This window comes from Octodon degus, unplaced genomic scaffold, assembly GCF_000260255.1.
Source record: "Octodon degus isolate 3935 unplaced genomic scaffold, OctDeg1.0 scaffold00052, whole genome shotgun sequence".
NCBI classification, from domain to species: domain Eukaryota; kingdom Metazoa; phylum Chordata; class Mammalia; order Rodentia; family Octodontidae; genus Octodon; species Octodon degus.
The window spans coordinates 2,099,261-2,122,082 of record NW_004524628.1 but is presented as its reverse complement, the minus strand read 5'-3'; the positions used below and the strand labels follow the sequence as shown (position 1 = coordinate 2,122,082).

The 22,822-nt window shown below is 38.5% G+C and overlaps 1 protein-coding gene across 1 annotated transcript in view; it reads right to left on the bottom strand.

Moving 5' to 3' along the window:
- Anapc1 (anaphase promoting complex subunit 1) overlaps positions 1-22,822 on the bottom strand; it is a 104,221-nt gene that overhangs the window by 48,969 nt on the left and 32,430 nt on the right. The window contains exons 19-29 of the mRNA XM_023717365.1: positions 20,649-20,917; positions 19,148-19,239; positions 17,329-17,477; positions 14,864-14,942; positions 14,449-14,485; positions 14,275-14,345; positions 11,750-11,928; positions 7,805-8,019; positions 4,428-4,546; positions 1,969-2,240; positions 872-1,106 (exon numbers count right to left, since the gene is read on the bottom strand). Of these exons, the coding sequence (XP_023573133.1) occupies positions 872-1,106; positions 1,969-2,240; positions 4,428-4,546; positions 7,805-8,019; positions 11,750-11,928; positions 14,275-14,345; positions 14,449-14,485; positions 14,864-14,942; positions 17,329-17,477; positions 19,148-19,239; positions 20,649-20,917 (1,717 nt within the window). The remainder of the gene's footprint in view (positions 1-871; positions 1,107-1,968; positions 2,241-4,427; positions 4,547-7,804; positions 8,020-11,749; positions 11,929-14,274; positions 14,346-14,448; positions 14,486-14,863; positions 14,943-17,328; positions 17,478-19,147; positions 19,240-20,648; positions 20,918-22,822) is intronic.

Here is a 22,822-nt window from a genome sequence, read left to right as displayed (position 1 = left end):
AAAAAAAAAAAAAAAAATCTACAACTGTTTACGTAATTATTAGTTTTTACTGTCAACCTGTTACTGTGTCTAACTTATACAATAAACCTTATCACTGGTGTGTGTGCAGCACAGTCAGCCCTTCATATCTGCAGATTCTGTATCCACGAACTCAACCAACTATAAATGAAAATATTTTTTCAAACATCACATCTGGATTTTCTCACCTGTTTAACCCTGCTATGTGCTGGCCAATGAGCAAAAAACATTCTGGTAATTACCAAAGCACCGGATTAAAGGGCTACAACTTACCTGCTTGCTTATAAAGTGAAAAAGTTGCATTTTCAGTATATTTTTCTTCTCATTATTCCCTGAACAATACAGTGTAGCAATTAATTACCTATCACTTACACTGCATTAAGTTCTGATAGTAATCTAGAGACAATTTAAAATGTATAGGAAGACATGCATCAGTTATAGAAACCGATCACGTCTATTGCTTCAAGTGTTTTTCAAGCCAGTGTTCCAACAGAACAAACACTGAGATGTTAAGGACCAAAACAATCAACTTTAAGTACAGGCCACTGCTAGACATTACTGGTAAACACACAGTGGAATAAAAGCCATGATCACAGGTGACTAAGACCTCAGACACCTCATTAAATGTGACCCCTGAAGCGTACAATGGGCAAGTCCAATAAATATGTGGGCTAATAACCTAACAAGTAACATTAGCCTTGCAAAATAATACTTGCAATTTTTTATACTTATCAGACCATTCTGTGCTCATAAAAGCTACTATTGTTTTTTCTTCATCTTTGCAATTTTATTATCATTTTACTTTTTCATATGGAGTGAGATATAGCCAGAGACTCAGCATCATTAATCATACCTATTTCAGCCAGCAAGACTTCTGCAGTGTGCCTGTGGGCTGTCCCCTGGTACACAAGGCCAATGCCTACCACTGCGGCCACCTGCACATTGTGGGGAACATCCAGCTCTGTGGACGTTGGTGGTAGAAGAGCAGGAATGTGAATGCTAAGCAGCCGAGTGATTGACATATCCATGGTGCCTAGTTTTGCAGCTGAGACACCAAGTAGCAGTCCAATGCTTGTCATTTCATGGCCCTAGAATGGAAAATAAATGAAACTGAAGACTCACTACCAAAACAAATATGCAGTTTTAAAATACTGCCACTGTCAATAAGTACTTTTATATCATAAGCACAGTGATTCACAAGAGTACAGTGGAAAATGAAACTCTGTCCTTGTTCCCATGGAGTTAGGGCTCTAATAGGAGAGAAAAAAAGGACTAAAGACTTACAAATAAATTCATTATTAAAAAGTAGTATAGGGGCTGGGGAGATAGCTCAGCAGAATAAGCGCTTGCATGGCAAGCACAGGGTCCTGAGTTCAATCTCCAGTACTAAAAAAGAAAAGAAAAAAAAAAGTAGTATAATGAAAATTTCAAAGTATTACAAAAGAGTATTTTTAAATAGCTTCATTTTTGGTTAGCAGAGGCTAGAGGATTACTAAGAAAAGAACCTTAAAAGGTCATATAGAGAAACTTATGGGGCCAGGGAGATAGCTCAGCAGAGTAAGTGCTTGCCAGGCAAGCGCAGGGTCCTGAGTTCAATATCTGGTACTGCAAAAAAAAAAAAGAAAGAAAGAAATTTATAACAGGTCTTGAAAGCTGGAAAACTGGTGGGAAGGAAGCACTTAGATTAGATGAGGAGCTAGGGAAGAAGGTTACGGAGCACCAGAGAGATGAACAGGATCACACAGGCACCAAGAAATATGATGGACTCATTCAATGGTTCTGACCAATGAGTAACTTCTGCTGATTTATACTTTAGAAAGATTACTTGGCCTGCTGTGAGAGGAAGGGACTTAGAGGTACAAGGATGAATAAGGAACGGCAAATGGCACTGAGGAGCCAATGCAACTGGCAATGGAGGCCCAGCACCAAGCACTAGGAACACATTCTCACCTTGGTCAGATAGTCATGGATATTGAGAGTAGCCAGCTTAGTAAGGTGTCCATTCAGGCCCAGCGCCATGAGGAAGCCAGCATACTCATTGGCTAACTCAGCATGCTTGGGCTTATTATAAACTATCCAAGCCGAGTCGATCTGGGAGGCAGGGGCGATCTTCAGCCCAGCAGCCACCCCATTGTGGAAGCTGGCCCAGCTTGTCATGTTGGGGGGTACATCGATGTTCCCACTATTCAGGTCTACCGTTGTGTTCCGAGGAGGGGCTCGTCCTATCCAGCCATAGGAAAGTTGACATTGAGAGAATAAAAATCCACAAAACAAAATGATTAAATTTATTTATTTTTATTTTTATTTTTTTAATGTATTTAGTACAGGGTCTGCAGGGTCTCACTACACAGATCGGACTCATAGTGATCCTCCTATTTTCAGCCTCCCAAGCACTGGGATTACAGGCACACACCACATGCCCAGTCTCAGTCACAGGTTCAGCATGCCCCGAGAGCAGAGCTCACATAGCATACCAGGAACTGAACTTTGGTCCCTGTGTCTGTCTAAGCAGGTGCTTTAGTCTGCTGAGCTGGCCAGCGCAAGAGGTTTTCTTTTTAACTCAAAGTTTTTATATGAAAATATATAGTTGAAAACAAGGACCAGTGAAATAGCTCAGCAGACTAAGCATCTGCTTAGTTAAACTCAGGGACTGGGCTTTAATGCCCTGCACCACATGCCACACTGGCCCCAACCCCAGGCACACTAAGCCGGCCACCAAGACCAGCCATGTTGGCGCATGCCTGTAATCCCAGCACCAGGGAGGCTAAAATCAGAAGGATCGCTATGAGTCTGAGCTGCACTGTGAGACCCTGTGCCAAATACATTAAAAAAAAAAAAAAAAAGTTGAGAACAGTATTAAAATGACCGCTTATATACTATGCCTTCCATAAGATTCAATAATTGTTTACATTTTGCCTTAGCTGCTTTATTCCCAAAAGAACAGTTTACTATTGTAGCCTTTCTCCCACTCTGCTCCCCACCCTCAACCTAATCCTGCAGACCAAACCCAGAGCCTCATGCGCTAGGCAAGCGCTCTACACTGTGCTGCGTTCTCAGCCTTAGAAAACAACTTTGAGGAGGGCAGTCTGCAAGCTCTCCTGTCAGGGCTTAGAGTGAGCAGGATATGGGAGACGGGAATGTTTATTCCACAGCTAACTCATTTCCCACTTGCTGCCCAAAGCACAAGCTTCTTATAGATCTGACCAGGACAGTCCATTTTAAAACTTTGCAACTGAAAATTATATACTTGGCTTATATCAATACTATCATGAATGCTACTGCATACACTGTACATACATTACATTTCCATGAAGCCACATACACCCCAATTTACACGATTTTTCAATGATTTCAGCTGTACCCATGTTACCCTTAGCACACACTCAAATTTGCATTAGGTAGTCATGTACTATGAAACACATGATCAAGCACCATTGGGAAGTGGGCAGTTACATGTGGAGAAGTAAAAATGTATACTACTACTGAGAAAGGCAATATGACTACACTTAAATCAAAGTTTTAGAACTACTCATCTTACTGTCCTACAAGTTTACCTTCTAAGTGCTCAGCCTCAACATACAGGCAGAAAATATAATAGCAGAAATGTGTAATTTCCAAAAATATGTTATTCCTATAAACTATAGTATATCTACAGAATAAAATATGCTAAAATAAAAATGAAGGTATTGAATAAAAACACATATAATATACACAAACACAATTGTATATACATACATGTTCTTTACATGTTAGATATGGAAAGATGCAACTAAATTTTTAAAATAATTTCTATGACAGATTTAAATTTCCAACAGAAAATTACATGTAACTAAAATATATAAGTATAAAACTTAATATGAAATTATAAGTGTACAGAAATTAAAACTGGGAAATACATCTATCAGAATGTTGAGAGAAATGACACTAAAGACACTGGCCAATTAGAGCCAGCAGTACCGCTGGACAACAGCAGAGGTGATCATTTGATCATTTTTCTTCCTTTTGCTAAGTGAACCACTTGTTTTTGTACTAGGACCATAAATTTATAACATGATAGGAAAAATTTTAAGGTTAAATATTTTTATATATTATACTCTTTAGTATAATAATCAAATTTCAATCAAAATTCAATATTCTTACCATTATCAATATTCTTTCTAAACTGTTCCAAATGACCTTTTATATCTCAAGATAATCTCATTAAAAAGTAGAATTAGTAACTGATTTTATTTTACTTTCTTCAATGTTTAGTTTGATTTGCTGTCTGCACTTTGATAACCACTATAACAGCCATTAATAGAAATTAGCTCAGGGAGTAGAAGGAGCATTTCATTTGCTTTAACTAAAACTCAGAAAGCCACTGCTCGTACACTTTCCTTGTAATTCAGAGAGGTCAGAATATAACATACCAGTCAGATTCAATTTAGGAATTGGCAGTGGTTCCGTTGGAACGGGGTGGTATGAAAACAAGGTGAACATGCCTCGTCCGACTGGAAGGGCCATTGTGCGTTGGCACAACTGGAGCAATCTGCAATTCAAACAAAAACCAACACAAGAAAGACCTTAGAGCGAAGCAGAACCAGAATGTAATCACAGTTAAGTATTTCAAAGAAGGCATAAAATGTACCTCAAAGTAAACTCACACAGAGAAGAGGGAGCCACCCAAACACTATTCTCATTCCAAGACTTCCGTCTGTCGGTGACTTGGCAAGGGGAGGCACACATCCTTTGATTTGCTTCCTATCTGCTGTGACTAAAATCCACCTGGCCTATACACTAAGCCAACACTCTGCGGATATGCTAAAGAGATTTAAAATGCTACTGAGGGATGCTGACTTTCTCAAAGGAGAATGCAGAACTTTGGGGGTTCCCTCAGTCTGGCCACCCTCAGTATGTGTAAGATCTGACAATGCCCCTCGGAAATGCTATACCACCTTTGTGGTTTTATATGGAGAAAGAAAGAAAATGAATGGATTTCATGGTGTCTGCAGGGAAAAAGAATTAGTTTCACTTACATTATGGCTAGGGTTTATAGGACTAATACTACATGTCAGGTACACCGTAAGGTCAAAATGAATTCTGTGGGCTACCCTACAAAATTAACATATCACACTTTAACATGTTTGGATGTTGAATTACCCTCTTGTAGGCCTTAAAAAAAGACAAACGCTAACAAATAGAAGCAGGCATTTACATCTAAAAGAAACTTAAAAGCTATACATTAAGCTAGGTATAGTGGTACACACACGTATTCCCAATACAATGAGAGTCTAGGGCCAAAAGACCACAAATTCAAGCCCAGCCTGGGTGACTTAATAAGACCCTGTCTCAAAATTTAAAATAATTAAAAAGGCTGGGGATATAACTCAGTGCAGGTCCTGGGTTCTGAAAAAAATATACATATTAATCTAAACTTTAAAATGGGGCTGGGAGATAGCTCAACAGTAAGTGCCTGCCTGGCAAGCACAAGGTCCCAAGTTTGATCCCCAGTACCATATGCTGTGTCAGTGCCAGAACCTGGCCGGCATGAAGGCACACGCCTATAATCCCAGTGCTGGGGAGAATAAGACAGGATGATCACTACAAGTCCAAGCTGTATAGCAAGACCCTGTACCAAAAGCATATATACATTTAAAAATGGATGGGAAATATAGCTCAGTACAAAGTCTCTCAATTCAATTCTTAATACTGCAAAAAAGAAAAAAGTACAATGTGAAGACACAGAAATTTGCCTTCAGAGGCTAACAAGAGGACTAGCATTTTCTCTGCAGACAAAACCACCTGTGAGTATACTCTCTCCTTAACTATGCACACATTATCACTGCTTTTCCAGTTCACAGGGAAGGAAAATTTCAGCTCTAAGAGTCACTAAGAATACAGCCACCAAGTTAATTTGGGATCTGAGATATGCAAAGCCAAGAGGCTGCTGCCCATAGAATGTTTTCAGCATTTTTTTTAAATTTTAAAGAGAATAAAAAATAATAATAAAAACATTAAAAATGATACGGAATTTCAAAAAACAATAAGATAGGAATTCACAATGGTTATTATATTGCACATTGTCGTCCTCCATGTAGTTGTTCAGATTACCAGATATAAGCACGCAAAATTGGTCAAAAAAAGTAAGCATTAACTATTCAATAAACCAATAAAATTAGTACTAAATCATCTTAGCTACTTTGTGTATATATATTATTTTTTCCCTTCCTACTTTCTTTTCTCCTTTCCCTTATCCCAGTTTTTTTTTTCTTTCTTTTTGAGTAGTTCCATTCCCTTTTATAGTCTCTACTGTACCTTTCTGATTTTATTTACTCCTTGATTTTATTTACTCTTTCAGTTTCTTACACTAGGGAGACAATACCATGTATACACATGCAGGTAAAAGCCTTTACATAATCCAACTCAACCTTGCCAAAGTAATAAACAAAACTATAACAGCAATAACAATAACTCTGCATCTCCCAAACCTATGACATAACTGCAAAGAAAAAGTGCTACCAATTATACTGGCATTCTTTAATAAAAAGATACACTCATTCCACAAATATTAAAAATAAAAAACATTAACAGTCTTTGAATCAGCGCACTCCTGGTAAGGGCGCTAGTTGCGCTCAGCCTCGCTACATACGAGGCAGGACTGTAAGAGCCACGTAAGGACAACTGGCTGGCAAACAATAGTCTCTGAGGTACAAAGGCTAGAAGCATGGCTGTCCTCATAGCTGAGGCAACTGCGCAGCAGCATGTTGTGTAATTCATCCAAATTCACTGGATCACAGCCACACCTGGCTCTAGAGCCTGTACCTGTACCAGTAAGCACAGTACTACACCTCTCTGCCCCTCCACTCCTCATGTATAGGAGTCTAGCCCTCAGATACACACGAAGGGGAATTTATGATGGTCTCAGATCTTCAGCATCCTGTGCGTCAGTCTGGGTGGCTCCTCCCTTTGACGCAGAACCAGGAAAAGGAGAACTAGAAAGCAGTGGCACAGAAATGACAGGTGAAGAGTCAAAGCAGAAAGATGAGCAACAGAGAGGTAAAAATGTCAGCAGAAGTGACCCACAGCACTAGCCCTGAAATGTCTCAAGCGTGTGATGCTGTTTACTACAAATTCTTACAATTTATTACAGAGTATTACCTAACACAATTTTAAAATATGGGCTTCAGTTTAAATTTTAGTAAAAAAAAAAAAAAACCTTCAAAATTTATTCCTGATAAAGACAGAGTAACAAGTCCAGTGTTTCACTTTGTTTGTAAATTCTTTTTTTAGTTAAGATTTTTTTTTTTTTTTTTTTAGATTTTACTTATTTATTTTTGAAACAGGGTCTCACTATGTAGTTTAGACCAGTCTTGAACTTACTACATAGCCCAGGTGGCCTTGAACCTCACAGGGAATCCTCCTGCCTCAGCCTCCCAAGTGCTGGGACTATGGCCTGTACCACCATGCCTGGCTGTGAGTTCTTACCACTGAACCACCAATGCCCATTCTGGCTGTAAATTCTTACGATAACTACAACAAAATCATTTTGATTAACCTTTTCTAAACAGTACACTGCTATTTTTCAAGAGGAAGAGAGAATTCTGTCCTCAAAACCCAAAGACATTCAGAAACATGCATGTTTACTAAAGACAGATGAAAAGTTAAAAGCTATTACACATTTTAACTTTAACTTTTAAAAAGCCTTCAAAAGGTTATTTTAAAATTTTAGGGGTTTAAAAGATAAAAACCTGGAGAAAAATCAAATACAAGTCTCAAATTTACACAATGCCTGACAGACATCTCCTACCTGTTCTCTTTCTCCTCGATGAACTCATGGTCGCTGAGCTCCGGGTACTGCACCACGTTGACACGCACGGGGTGTGCGCTCTGAAGCAGCCTTCGCACGTCCTGCACCCTCAGATCCTCACTCCAGATTAAGGACATCACCTCATGATTCATGTCATTCATGCCATCATCTTCCTCTTCGGCTTCCGTTCCTGAAGGGACATCTGATGAGAGCACCTGAGTAACAGACTTGAGTATAAGAATTTACAAGCAGCCAATGTGCAATTACTGACATGACGACATTGACACGCGTGGACGGACATGCCCACACCACCAAAGAGTGCTGGGGTCCACACGGGGGACACACCGGCACCCCAAACTACAAATCTTTAATTAGCTGGAGGCTTACTATGTTGCCCCCGACTGGCCCTGAATGCTCAGGATCAAGTGATCCTCCTCCTCAGCCTTGAAAGCAGATGAAACTACAGGAGGGAGCCACCACACCTGGCTCTGAGATACGTATGTCATGTAGGGCACAGACAGTCTTTTGGGACTTTATTCTTTTTGAACCCAGGGAGCTGGGGAGATGGCTCAGTGGAATAAGCGCTTCCCTGGCAAGCGCAAGGCCCTGAGTTCAATCCCTGGTTCCACCAAAAAAAAAAACCTTAAGAATTCTTCTGAACCCAGGGCCAACCACAGACACTTTAAAATATTTATTTTAAGACAAAGTCCAAAAACAGAGAGAGAAACAGGCAGGCAGGCAGGCAGGCAGGCAGAAAACACAGAGACAGAGATAGAGATAGCGATAGGGACAGGGACAGGGAAAGAGAGACAGAGACAGAGACAGGGTCTTGCTAAATGACACAGGACAGCCTCAAACTGGCCATCCTCCTGCTTCAGCCTCTCACACTGTGGGCACTACCACATCTGACTAAACATTTTTTATAAGTATTGTATTACCTATTTGGAAATATTCTTTATTGAACTGTGAGGAAAAAGTTTAAATTATGACAACAGAGACTAAATTTATTGAAACATTCCAAGGATATACACCAAGGGTTGAGGAAGCTGAGTAATACTGTTTTATTTTAAGATAATAGACTGTGGTTAGTTTTATTTTTCAGTCATCTCACCGCCAAAATTTTACCATATGGTTTAATAATTCAGTCTGAACAATTCAGACTGCAGCACAGATGTACAGCACATGGAATCTCCTTATGTTCTTTCAAAGAGGTTTTTAGTTTGTTTTCTGAGGGAGGATCTCACTATATAGTCCAGGCTGGCCTGAAACTTGTAGTGATCCTCCTTCCTCAACTTTCTAAGTACTGGGATTACAGGCATATACTACCACACCCAGCTTCAAAGAGTTTTATACTTCCTTGACAAAAAATTAAATCCAAGTTGAAATATTAAAGTATTCCAACATTTAATGTGGAAGCATGATTAGCTTAAAAAAAGATAGTGAGTAAAACCAGTTAGTCACTCTTAGTTTATAAAAATTCACTTTGGTTCCTATGAACTAGCTGATTTGGAAGGACACCAGTCATGCACCACAGGACAACGTTCCTGCCGATCGCGGGTCTCGTAAGATAATATCACCTACGAATATTGTCACTGTAAATGCTACCATGTGGCACAATGTTAAAATTGCATAATGACACTTCTCAGAATGTGACTCATCATTAGGTAATACATGACTATATATTCTAATGGTTTAAATACCCAGCGAATAGAAATACAAAATATGTACCACTGAATTTCCATGGGCTTATACGTAGTTATAAAATACAGCAGCAAACACAAGAAAACTCTGAATTCAAGCTCAGCGGACTACAGCGCCTGCTTAGGCAGAGCTCAGCAGCTGGAGTTCCCCTTGGGTGTCGTGCTGGCCTGGCCTTGGCCCCACCCTAGGGGCAAACTGGGATGGTGATTGAGACTGGCCATGGTGGCACACCTCTGTAATCCCAGCACTTGGAAGACTGAAAACAGGAGGATCACTATGAGTCTGATCCACATAGTAAGACCCTATAGACCCTGTACTAAATATATTTTTAAAAAACCTTGAATTTAGATGGAACTACTTTAAATATATATTAATGGCCTAATGCTATCATCATTGAACTGCTGTCACAGTAACAAAAGCAATCTAAATGCTACAGGCTTTTTCTTTCTTTCTTTTTTTTTTTTTTTTTTTTTTTTGCGGTACCAGAGATTGAACTCAGGACCTTGTGCTTGCCAGGTAAGCACTTATTCTACTGAGATATCTCCCCAGCCCATACTGGCTTTTTCTTAGTTAAGGAAAACAGGACATACTATCAGCGAAAAAGATTATTTTTAATTTTAAACACAGAAAAAAAAAAAAAAAACAACACTAATGCAACCAAGAACTGCTATTATAATGCATATCAAAAAGACGTGTTAAAAAAAAACAAACAAACAGTCGTGCCAGGACCCTGCTGGACAGCGGGTCCCCGTGGAACACTGTGCCCCCAGATCCAGTTCGGCAACTGTGAGGATCAAGCTTCGCTATGGGTTCTAAAGACACATTAACAGCCCATGGCCCAATGAGACTCACTCAAAGTTACCATCTGCTGATTACTATGTGATAACCCAAAGAAAACTTAAGAAATGAGCCAAACCGCTACCTTCTGAGGGACATGAGCAAAGTACAAGAATCACCAGGAACAGAATCATCCTCCCTAAATCCTCCTCAATGCAGTGCTACTACTAATTTTATATAGTTCTAAAAGTTTTGGAAGCTTCTTTTTAAAAATTTTATTATTTAGCAAATCTTTACCACTGAGCTATACTCCCAACACAATTTTTAAATTTTTAATTAATATATAATTATGTATGTTTTGAGGGTACAGTAGGATGGAGGTTCCTGTAATGATCTGATCTGGGTAACTAGCATGTCTTTGACCCACACATCTATCATTTCATTGTATTGTGAACATTCAGTATCCTGTCTACACACTTTTTTGATACAGTCAATTATTTGTTTTTAACCACAGTTACCCACAAATTTTACTTTCAAGTTTTCAAAAGTACTGATTATAAAAAGCTGGGCATGGTAGCACATGCCTGTAATCCTAGCACTCAGGAGGCTGAGGCAGGAGGACAGTTGCATGTTTGAGACAAGCCTTGCCTACAAAGTGAGCTCATGGCCACCCTGAACTGCACAGCAACACCCTATCTTCAAAAAGGCAGGAAAAAAAAAACAAAAAACCAAAAATCGAAATACTGATTATAGAAGAGAAATGTATGAAGCGTAATAAAACATTTCGCCCTATTTCTAGACTTCTTAAAAACCATTCTTAAACAGATCTAAAGATTGACGAAGGGCAGTACTTCATATAGAAGAGCAGTAAATCATTAAGTGACTATTTAAAACTTTTTTTTTTTTGAGCCAGGGATTGAACTCAGGCCCTTGTGCTTGCCAGGCAAGCGCTTATTCAACTGAGCCATCTCCCCAGCCCCTAAAACATCTTTTAAACAACTCTAGTGGAAAAAGATTTGGGGGAGGCTTCAGCTTCACATGATTAAATAGATATCTGAACCCATTAAAAAGGCTACATTCAAGAAATTTAACACATTGAAAAGTATAGCACAAAAAGTTAACTGTCTAAATTCAAATTACAGTTGTTCTGATTTTCCTATGTAGTAATCATAGAGCTGCTCATTACAAATGTGGGAACAAACAGGACAACAGTCCTAGCAGTCACCCAACGGACTCAGCACCTGTGCCGAATCAAGCAAAGTTCAGGTAGGACAGAGCAGTCACAAAATCTGCTCCATGTTCAATTTATGATGGATAAGATGTATTCAATTAGAAACCGCATCTGGTACATAATATAAAAGACAAATTGGTATATATAGTTGCAAAAAGTTGTAAAGGAAAATAAAGAACTACTTGGATTTTTTTTGAGGTTGAAGTTGAACTCCATATTTCCACGCTGATACTCACGGATTTCCCTCTGGGTAAATTTCCCTCACAGGCCTGCTTAGAAAGATCCTGACGCCCGATCAGGAGGCAGACCGCTTCTGGCCAGTCTGAGGCAGGCTGCTCCCGGCAGTGATAAATTGCATCTCTGATGGGAAGAGCAATTCCAAAGGGGAGAGTTTCCAAATCTCTTAAAGTGAATCCTTGAGGTAAAAGAAGTAAAGAATAATTTTAATTCAGACTTGTCACTTTCCCATTGCCCTCTGACTGGTGAGTAAATCACTAAGTGAATTCATTTTATTCATCTTACTATATTAATGTAAGGGATTCCCATAAAGGATCTCAGAATTCCTTACAAATCTGAAGAAAAAGTTAATCCAATAGGAAAAGTAAAAAAAAAAAAAAAAAAAAAAGATATTTCCCAGAAAAGGATACGTAAGTACTTAATATTCATATGAAAAGATGCTCTGCCGAATTCATGATCAGAGAAATGTAAATTAAAAACCCTGGCAAGGCCAGGGAGATAACTCAGTGATTTGCTCCAGTGAACAAAATATGTTCAATAAACATATTTTACATATTCTTTTTTGTTTAATTTTGTTTATTTATGTGTGTGTGTGTGTGTGTGTGTGTGGCCAGCTCAGCCCACCAGGGGGCGGGGCTGGCTGGCATGTGGTGCTGGGGGATTGAACCACGGTCCCTGTGCTTTGCTATGCTTGTTCTAAGTAGGTGCTTTAGACCACTGAGCCATCTCACCAGCCCCTTACATATTCTTTTATATGAATAACATTTCATCATTTGAATCTTCAAATTCAAATTTATTTTTGTCACAATTTTAAAATTTTACAAAATTATGCATTATTCGTACTACACAAAGTTAACAAATTATGGAGACCAACAGTGTTTCCTTATATAATAACATTTTTATTAAATATTAAGTGAAGACTGGGCATGGTGACGCGCACCTGTAATCCCAGTGCTTGGGAGGCTGAAAACAGGAGGATCACTATGAGTTCAATCTGTGTAGTGAGACCCTGTAGACCCTCGACTAAATATTAAAAAAAATATAAATATAATATATATATATCATAGGTGACATATATAGATGGCCTAAAGTCATCCAACATCTCTGGTTTTGCTTTTTTGAAGCTGGTCTCACTATATGACCCACAATGGCCTCAAACCCCTGGGGATCTTCCTATCCCAGTTCCCCAATTACTAGGATTACAAGCTATGTGCCACCATGCCTAGCCACACAGTTGAATATTTTTTGGTGCAAGTGTGCTATAGGTTCAAGAACATAATTACTGTTATTTTCAAAGTGACACACAAAAAAGAACTATGAAGAACTTCATTCAGAACATTCTTTAGATAAAAACTCAAACAAAATATTCTTTAAAAAGCCATTACTTTTGCATGTGTGTATGTGTATAAATGCAAATCAAAATAGCACTGAGATTCCATCTTAACCCAAAAAGACTGGCTACTATCAAGAACTCAAAAAGAAACAAATGCTGGGAAGTCTTGGGGGTGGGGATTATTTCACATTACTGATGGAAGTGTAAACTAGTACAACCATGATAGAGAAATCAATATGCAGATTCCTTTAAAAACTAAAAATATTTCCTGGCAAGCACAAGGGCCTGAATATAATCCCCGGTTCCACAAAAACAAATAAATAAATAAATATAAAAACTAAAAATAAGGGCCAGGGAGATAGCTCAGCAGCATAAGCACCTTCCCGGCAAGCACAAGAACCTGAGTTCAACCCCCACTACCATAAAAAAAAACCTAAAAATAGAAATTCCACTTAACTCAGTTATTCCCTATCTATCTTCCCAAAAGATTAAAGACATTGTATCACAGTATACGGGCACATTCACGTTTATAAAGCAGCACAATTCCTAACTGGGAAATCTTGAAAGTAGCCTATATGCCCAACAACAAATGAGTCAGTAAAGAAAAAGTAATATATGTATACAATACGTAGTACTGCTTGGCCACAGAACTGGATGAATTTGAGTCATGTGTAGAAAAATGATATTCCTTGAGACATAATGCTCAGTGAAATAAATCAGACACAAAAAAGTCAATTTCACCAGCACTGCCTCTGGGCACGGTGGCACACAACTATAATCCCGGCACTGGGGAGGCTGAAAATAGGAGGATCACTATGAGTCTGAGCTCCATAGTGAGATCCTGTACCAACTACATACAAAATAAATAAATAAATAAACAAATAAATAAATTTCACATGGTCTCTCTTACATGAGAAACCCAAAGTAAATAATTTAAAGAGCAAAATAAAAAGGCAGATGACAGAAACAAGGAGATAGACCTTTTGCAAATAAATAGGATGGTCATCTAGAGATGGAGGGCGGAACAGAGTAGAAAAAAAGCGGAAGGCCAAAGGATTAAGATGTGACACGGACATGAGCTGACTCCCCAGGAGGAATGTGCTGCATGTGATAAGTGCTATAAGCATGAACTAACAGAAGAAAAAAGAAAAAGAAAAAAAAACCTGAACAGAAACACAAGGAAGCACTTACCTACACTGGTCATCCAGACAACTAATCTTTCAGCTAGGCTAGAAACTGTCGTAGAACGTCGGAAACTAAAACTTGAAGAGAATAAAACACTAAGTTACTAGCAAAAGAGCAATATTACAGAAAAATAACAAGATCAAATACTGTTTTAAATTTTAGATATAAAAACGAAATCACCTGTTTTCTTCTTGTTCTGCTTGCACCTTTTGTGGGGCTAAAGGGCAACAAAATGAAATTTTAATAGACATCCTGACAAAGAAAAGATACAACGTGCAGAAGGCATTTAAAAAAAGAATTCATTAATCAACAATTCCTAAAAAATAATAAAATAAGCAGTAAAGACACAGTCTGAAAAACACAATTTCCTTAAAGCTAACACAATTTCCTTTTTTTGCAGCTATAATGAAAATATAAGATTCGTACTATTTTATTATCTGAAAACTAGTTGTAGATTGTAGACTAGAACATACTGAAAAGGCAAGATGTGATTTCTACCACAAAGAACTGTGAATATTTTAATTTTCTTATTTCAGTTCTGATAATGACAGCTATCAAATTTTGTTCTGGGAGGCCTAACATTACACCAACTTACCTACAGTTATTTTAGACAAATATTTTGAGGAGTCATCAGAAACAGAGCTCTCATCGCCAAGGATGTAGAGGGCAATGCTCTGTATAAGGAGAAAATATAAACATACTATTTTTAAAAAACAAATTTTTTTCAGCTCTATGAACCTGAACAAACACAGTCCAATCAGAGAACCACGACCACACTGGCAATACAGAACATGTACACAACTGCAGGGGTTCCCTGTGCCCTTTGTCATCAAGCCTCCTCCTACACTCACCACTAGAAACAACTCATGCTTCCCTGCTCCAGAGTTGTGTGTCCCCTAGTGGTACAAATCTGGAACAAATGGCCTGCTTCTGCAAGCCAGCATGATGCCTTGAGATCCAAGTTTGCTACTGCATTTACCAGGGGTCAGTTCCGACTTTGTGCCAAGCAGTATTCCATTACACAGACATGCCAAAGATTACCTTCTCATCAACCAGCGCACATCTGGATTGCTTCCACTTTATGGCAACTATGACAAAACTTGTGTAATCCAGATCTTTGTGTATTAATATACCTTACTTTCTCCTAGATAAACATCCAGAAGTAGAAAATCCTTTGTTTTATAGTAACTGTATGTTAAACTTTATAAGAAACTCTCAAACAGTTTTCGAAGGTACTAAGCCACTTTTGCTGCCCCACTAGTGATGTATGGGTTTTACTGTTTCATATCCTCACCCCATCATATTTTCAGCTATTCTAGCAGGTATCTAGTTATATCCCAAAAGGTATATAAAACTGCCTCATCTAGGCAATGTTCACTTGTGAACAGTAATAAGAAATTTAACAAACAATTTCAAATGTTTAGCTGTCTTAACATCATCCACTAGAGGAAGATGATTCTTTGAACTAGAAGTCCTCTGCTCACCAAAAAAAAGTTTCTATTGTACTGCCAAGCTGTCATATTGTCACACACATATCTGTGAAGTGTTAATGGCCTCAAATCTGCTTTGGAAGTGGGTAGCATTAAAACATCTTTTATTCAGAAAGTATTTCCACACCTTCACTCTAAACCCAAAGAGGTATAGTGGTATCCCCTTTGAGGGGAAGGGGAAAAAATAAACATAAAATAAAAAGTCTCTAAAAGTTTTAAAATATTAAGCACATAACTAAGATAAAAGCATACTTTTATCTCAGTATTTCTGATCTCTAAATTACATTATTCAAAAGTATCACAGTGATAAGAGATAAATCAGGCCTCTTTAATATCTGGGAAAACATAAGTGAAGTTCCTTGAAGACAAGGATCCCCCAATAAAAGATCACTTATTTACTTTCCCCTCCCTCATTTTAACATGGTAAATAGGCAACACCATCTCCACTGACACAAGTGCAGACTCTATAGTGAAGAGCCACTACCAGCTGGAAAGGTTTGGCCAGACTGCTGCAAATATCTCTATAATTAAATATTAAATGAACAAAAAAATTAAACCCAGTAAAACTCATGGCCAAGGGTGGAGGTATAGCTCAGTGATAGAGCACAGCATGCACAAGGCTCTGGGTGTCATCATTAAAAATAAATAAATAAATAAAAAGTCATGACAAAACCAAAAGGATCAAAAAAAAAACAAAAAAACAAAAAAACAAAAGGATCTATGCTGAACTATTTTTATTATTTTCATAACTATGTCTGTGGGCCAGCAGGTTATAAAGGAATATGAGAAAGAGAGCCCGGGGAAGTGAGCTGGGCACAAGAGCCAATCTCAAAGAAATATTTATAAAAAGATAACCTACAGGAAATATCTGCAAATCATGTGCCTGATAAGTCTTAATATTTAGAGTATAAACCTCTACAACAAATAACCACAATTCAAAATAGTCAAGGGACCTGAGTAAAAAATACTGACAAAAAATACAAGGAAACATTCTCTTCAATATTGCTGGTGAAAATGTTTAATAAAGAGACATCCGGGAAAATAACAGTTTCTCAAAACACTAAGTATACATTTAATGTATGACTATCAACTCCAGTTCTAGGTATCTACTCTAAAGAAATGAAAACTTCTGTTTATACAATACCATGGAGATGAATGTTTGCAGCAACTGTTAAATTACTACCAACTGGAACCAACCTAACTGTCCTGAGTAGATAAAATCAACTGTGGAACAGTCTACAGAATGGAAGGCAACTCAGCAACAGAATGCAACGAACTGTTAGTGACAACATTAGTGAGTCTCTAAATCATACATCCTAACTATGATGGCAATTATAGAAATCTGCGTATCTGGTGAAATTCACACAACTACACATAGGAAGAAAAATGCTGACTTCACTGTATAATAATCTTTAAATCAAATTTAAAAAGAAAGGGGCCAGGGAGATGGCTCAGTGGAATAAGTGCTTCTGTGGCAAGCGCAAAGGCCTGAGTTCAATCCCCAGTTCCGGGAAAAAAAAAAATTAAAAAGAAAAAATTAAATAAGAGAGGTGATACTCAAGATACATACCAAGACCACGAGTCGGCTTCTTTCACAGATCCCAGGGAGATAAGGATACGGTGGCATTCCTTCACCCTTGAGACAGGAACTCACCCACTGATAAATACTTGGTGGCTCAGAAGTAAAAAATGATGGGTGGTACATAAATCCTGTTTGACCTTCAAAAGGAGAGCAATGTTTGTTTCCCATATACATCCAGACAATACTACTCTAATCTAAAGGGAAGACGATCAACGGTACCTCTCATTGCAAAGCAGAGCAACACTCCTCTGTCATTTTGTCCAGTATTCTACTCTCCACAATGCTTTGCACTCTGCCACAGTAAATAACTGACTAGATAATTATATACAAATTTAAATAACTTCCATTGTATCCCATCCCGGATGGAAATTTAGCAAATTCTTATGCACAAAACATAGAAGGAATCTAACCAAATTTTTTTTTTGTCTAATTCCAAAGGTTCTTAAACAGAAAGTCAGCACTGAAGTAGGCCCCAACTCTGAGCCCCTTTAGGGCAGGCTGGATAGCTGACTGAGGAGCTAATTTTTTTCACACACATTTCTAGTTTATTACAGCAAAGGTGAAAATGCCACCTTTTCCACAACAGCAACCAGTAAAAGTTATCCCCAAATAACATGATACAAAATAGGTCTGTTTCAGAATTTTAAAAAAAGAAAAAGAAGAAAACTTTATATGAGTTTTTAAATCCTATTTTAAAACAGTAAAGAAACAAATCTGACTGGTCACACAGCCCAGTCCCATCCCTTCCACAGAGAGCAGAGCAAGCACTGAGTCCTCTCCTCACAGATCAGCCATTTAGTGGATTCATCCTTCTATTAAGGGTGTCCAGCTCCTCCACAGAAAGCTACTGCTTTGTGTTCCTGCCAGTGCCTCTCCCTCTTCCCCTAATGCCTCTGTGGGTCCCTCTCAGGTTGCAATACCACTGCCACTGTGGAAACCTCCAGAGCCGTGGCTTCTAGTTATAGCCACCTATGTTTATGCTCAGTACAAGTTATCTGTTGCGTTTCAGTCTGTGACGTGACAAGCTGATGTTCACAGGCCCCTGTCGCACCATTTCACAGCCTTCAGGGCATGTGCCTGCCATTCAAAGTGCACAGCTACTGTTAGGCATCTCCAGTCAGAGTAATCAGAGCACACAGTTACCTTCTTCAGTGTTCTAAATTCAGCAGAGTTCCTCAAAACCTGCCTCTGACACTCCAAAGTCCAGTTTGACACCTACAGCTTTCCCTGTCACCACACTGGCACCAAGTCCAAAGACACTGTTCATAAGGTCATGTAGCCACTTGTACAGGGGTTGCTTAGGCCTGCTACAGGGTGCCTACCGGCTGCTTCCCACTGAACAATTCCTACTGGGCTGTTTCTACCGCCATGGCCACCTGAGCACCCCACCATGGCTGCCCAGCTGGCTCTGTTTCAGCTTAATAATGTTGTCCAGAGACTTATCCATCTTGTCGGCCATGATGGACACAGAATCAAGCTTTAGACCCTAATTGTTCTATTTTCAAGTAACTATGGCTAAGGCTCCTACCTGGACAGCACAGGTCTAGGTTACAGCATCCCATTCCCTGGAAGCTCTCGCTGAGTTTTCCAAGTCAGAACCTTAGGGATGATAAGTTTTCCCTCCATATTAAAGAAGTTACAGCTGATTACACGTCAAGGATCAAATACTATTAACCAAAATCTAACTGGTGAAAAGATACTGCCTGTGAACAATGGTAAGAAACATATCCTCTGCCATCCGCTGAGAAAGAAACAAGTACACACAAGTATCACCACACTACTCAGGAAATCTTTATGGCACACTCACCTTGATCAATTGTGCACACTTGTCCGGTAGCTCTGACAAGTGTGGGATAGTCTCTATAGTAATGATCTACATAAGGCCCCAAGTGTAAGTCCCTGAAAAAGTAAGAGCAAATTTAATGAAAAATATTATGCATTCCCCACACCACAGTCAGAAGGATTCATCAGTTAAACTTTTCAATTGAAAAAATAAACTAATGAGGTAGAAGATAATCAAATCTAGAATCTCTTCATTGTATTTCTCGCCTTTATAACAAGAACAGTATAACAAACGCAACCCAGATTTCTTTTACTGGACAAATTTCATTGAGGTAAAACTACAGGAAACACACTGTGTTCTAGCTCCTCCTCTGTTAGTCATTAGCTGCATGATCTTCAAGGAGTCATCTCTACAGACGTCAGCATAAAGCTTTGAAGATAAATTAATATATGGCTAAGACCTTAGAAATGAATGGCATTATAAAAATGTTACTTATTGCAGACAGCCATGAAATAGCTTGGAAATTAGTTATAAAAGAATTTTTGTACGAGTAATGATTTGTCATTAAGTGGAACTAACCATCAGTTAAAACTTCCATGTCCTTCCAGGCCAATGTGGGCTACATAGTGAGCTCAAGACCAGCCTGAACTGCACAGCAAGACCCTGTCTCAAAAATAAAATAAGCTGAGCATGGTGACATTTGACTCTTATCCCAACACTTGGGAGGCTGAGACATGTGGGTCACGCCGCATTGAGTGCTAGCCCGGACTACACAAGCAAGTTTAAAGTCAGCATACAGTACATGGCGAGACCCTGTCTCAGGAAAAAAAACAACAGAACACTGCCATGTTTCAGCAGAAAATATTTCAGGATCTCAAGAGAGACCACAGACATCAAAAATGTGCTACAATCTCAGTCCATTATCACCAACAGTCACAATGCTCAAACAACACTTACTTTTGGAATTAAGAGCCAGACATAGGGAGCTCTGCACCCTGAAAACAACTAAAGACAACTGTGTAAGGACCATCCTGTGCCTCCCGCTGAGTGCCTAGGAAGACAGGGACAAGGACAGACTGCAACAAACGAAGCACAGCAAAAGAGCACAGAGTTCACGCCTAACAAATGCCACTCATGTTCTGAGAAACAATCTCACACCAGTTGCCTCATCACTAAAACAGGGGCAATACCTACTTTGTTTGACATTTTATATGATTTTACTAACAGTAAAGCACTATATGAACGGGGGGGTTATAAAGCAGCAGATGTTACTATGAATTTTCTCCTGCCATGTAGCCAATCTCTTACCAAAACAGTGTTGAGCAGGTCACCCCACTTTTTATGAATTTCTAATCATCCTAAAACTAAAGACCCCAGAGCCCCTTCTACAACTGGTATCTTCAAACATGTTCTCTCTGGCTTACAGAAAACATTCTGCTTGCCTAAGAAGGTAGGTTTCAGAACCTTATGATAACAGGGAAAACAAATCACACTCAGCAGTTGCAAATATATAAACAACATTTACCTTGCCAACTGAACCAGCAGGTCAACAAGCGAACGAATCCCTTCTCCCATTAGAGTATTCAACTTCAACTCCTCGTAGACAAGGTGAAGAACAAAAAATATTGCAGGCATGTGAGTAAAGAGAAGAGTAGAAGAATCCAGACTGAGATTCTGTGAAAAGTCTTCATCCTTCACCCTTGAAACTTCCAAAGAACTCAAACATAAAGATCTGTTCAGAAGATGAGACTCAACATTCTGGTGGTAGTCTGAATTTAGTAAATATTCCCAGTCCTAAGAAGAAGAAAGATGTTAACTGTTTATACAGCCCTGCCTTATAATGTATCCTTAACAAAGAAAATCAAACTCACTTAAAACTCAAATCCCATTTCACACAAAGCCAATGTATTGGGGGGAAAAAAAAAAGGAAAAGAAACAACTACAAAATAGTTTAGCAATTTCCAGATGCAGTGATGAACCTTAAGACAAACAACACTTAACAACTACTTGAAAACAGCCATTCTTGCAGAGGAGAGAAGAACCCTCATACTGCATTTAGGCAAGAATTGAGAGAGAAAACTTAAGATTCTCTGGCACCTAGTCTTGTGAAGCCAAAAGTAAACTAATCGTTCTGACATTGCCAGTCATGCAGAAGACCCAACACTATGATGGCCTACTGGACTATTTTAGAATATTTTGCTGAGTTCACACACCTATAATATTTAAATGACGAAAGTAAACAAAAAAAGGGGATACAGATGAATGACCATTTAGTATCTGTGTATTCAAAATGGTTAGGATAGATATATAGCTACATTCTCTTAATTCAATGAATAGAGGGATTTGTTCTAATGGGGAGGGTGGGTATACATGGGCCGGTTTAGTGACCACCACACCAAGGTGCATTTTGGTAGAGAGAAGGCCTTCACAGTATTCAGTTGGTATTCTATTCATCTTTCCATGTTCTGTATGTCAGGGCTGGTACTATAATCTAATAATCAATTTAATTTTATATTCAGACTGATCTGTATTACATTTCCAACTAGTGGGTCTATTTTGGCTTCTACTTATTATACAGTGTTCAAAGGATATGGTTTTTGGTCTACTTTGATTTCCAGTTGTAATTTTTTGTATTATGCTCAGAGAATATGACTTGCGCTACTTCTAGATTTTTGAATTTACTAGTGTCATTGTAAGTAACCCTTGGATCAGATACAGAAAGAGCAAACCATAAAAGAAAAAACCTGATACACTGGCTAAGCAAAATACAAAATTCTGCTCGTCTAAAGGCACTGTTAAGCCACACATTCAAACACTAATCGTTCCAACATTGCCAGCCATGCAGAAGACCCAATACTATTATGGACTACTGGACTATTTTAGAGTATTTTGCTGAGTTCACACACCTATAATATTTAAATGACGGAACTAAACAAAAAAAGGGGATATAGATGAATGACCATTTAGTATCTGTGTATTCAAAATGGTTAGGATAGATATACAGCTACATTCTCTTAATTCAATGAATAGAGGGATTTGTTCTAATAGTGTTTGTAAATAGGATATCATATCTGCATCCTGTACAACAAATAACCACTAGGAAGACAGCATGCAATGTGTTAATTAATGAAACTGTCCCGGCCGGGGAGATAGCTCAGTGGAATAAGCACTTGCCTGGCAAGCTCAAGGACCTGAGTTCAATCCCCGGTTCCGCAAAAAAAAAAAGAAACTGTCCTACTAATTTGATTTGAAACTGTCTCATCGCCATTTGTTTCTCAATAAAATTATGAAAAAAAAAACCACTAATCGGCCTGCCCCTCCCCCTCTATATATATACACTGTCACTCATAAATATGTACAATTATGTGATAATTTTTTTTTAATTTTAATGTTTAAATAGATGAACAAGCTACTTGGACTTGATAACTACATAGTATATATATATATATACACTGAGTTATCACACTGTATTCCACGAATATGTACAATTAAACATTCCATACACATGTGTGGGTCAGTGGTGGAGCACTTGTGTACCATGTATGAAGTCCTGGGTTTACCCCCCAGCATCACAATAAAATAACAACAACAATAATAATAATAAATAAAAATGTATTGCTCTATGGGCACAGGGAGATGGCTCAGTGGAATAAGCACAAGGGCCTGAGTTCAATCCCTGGTTCCACAAAAAAAAAAAAA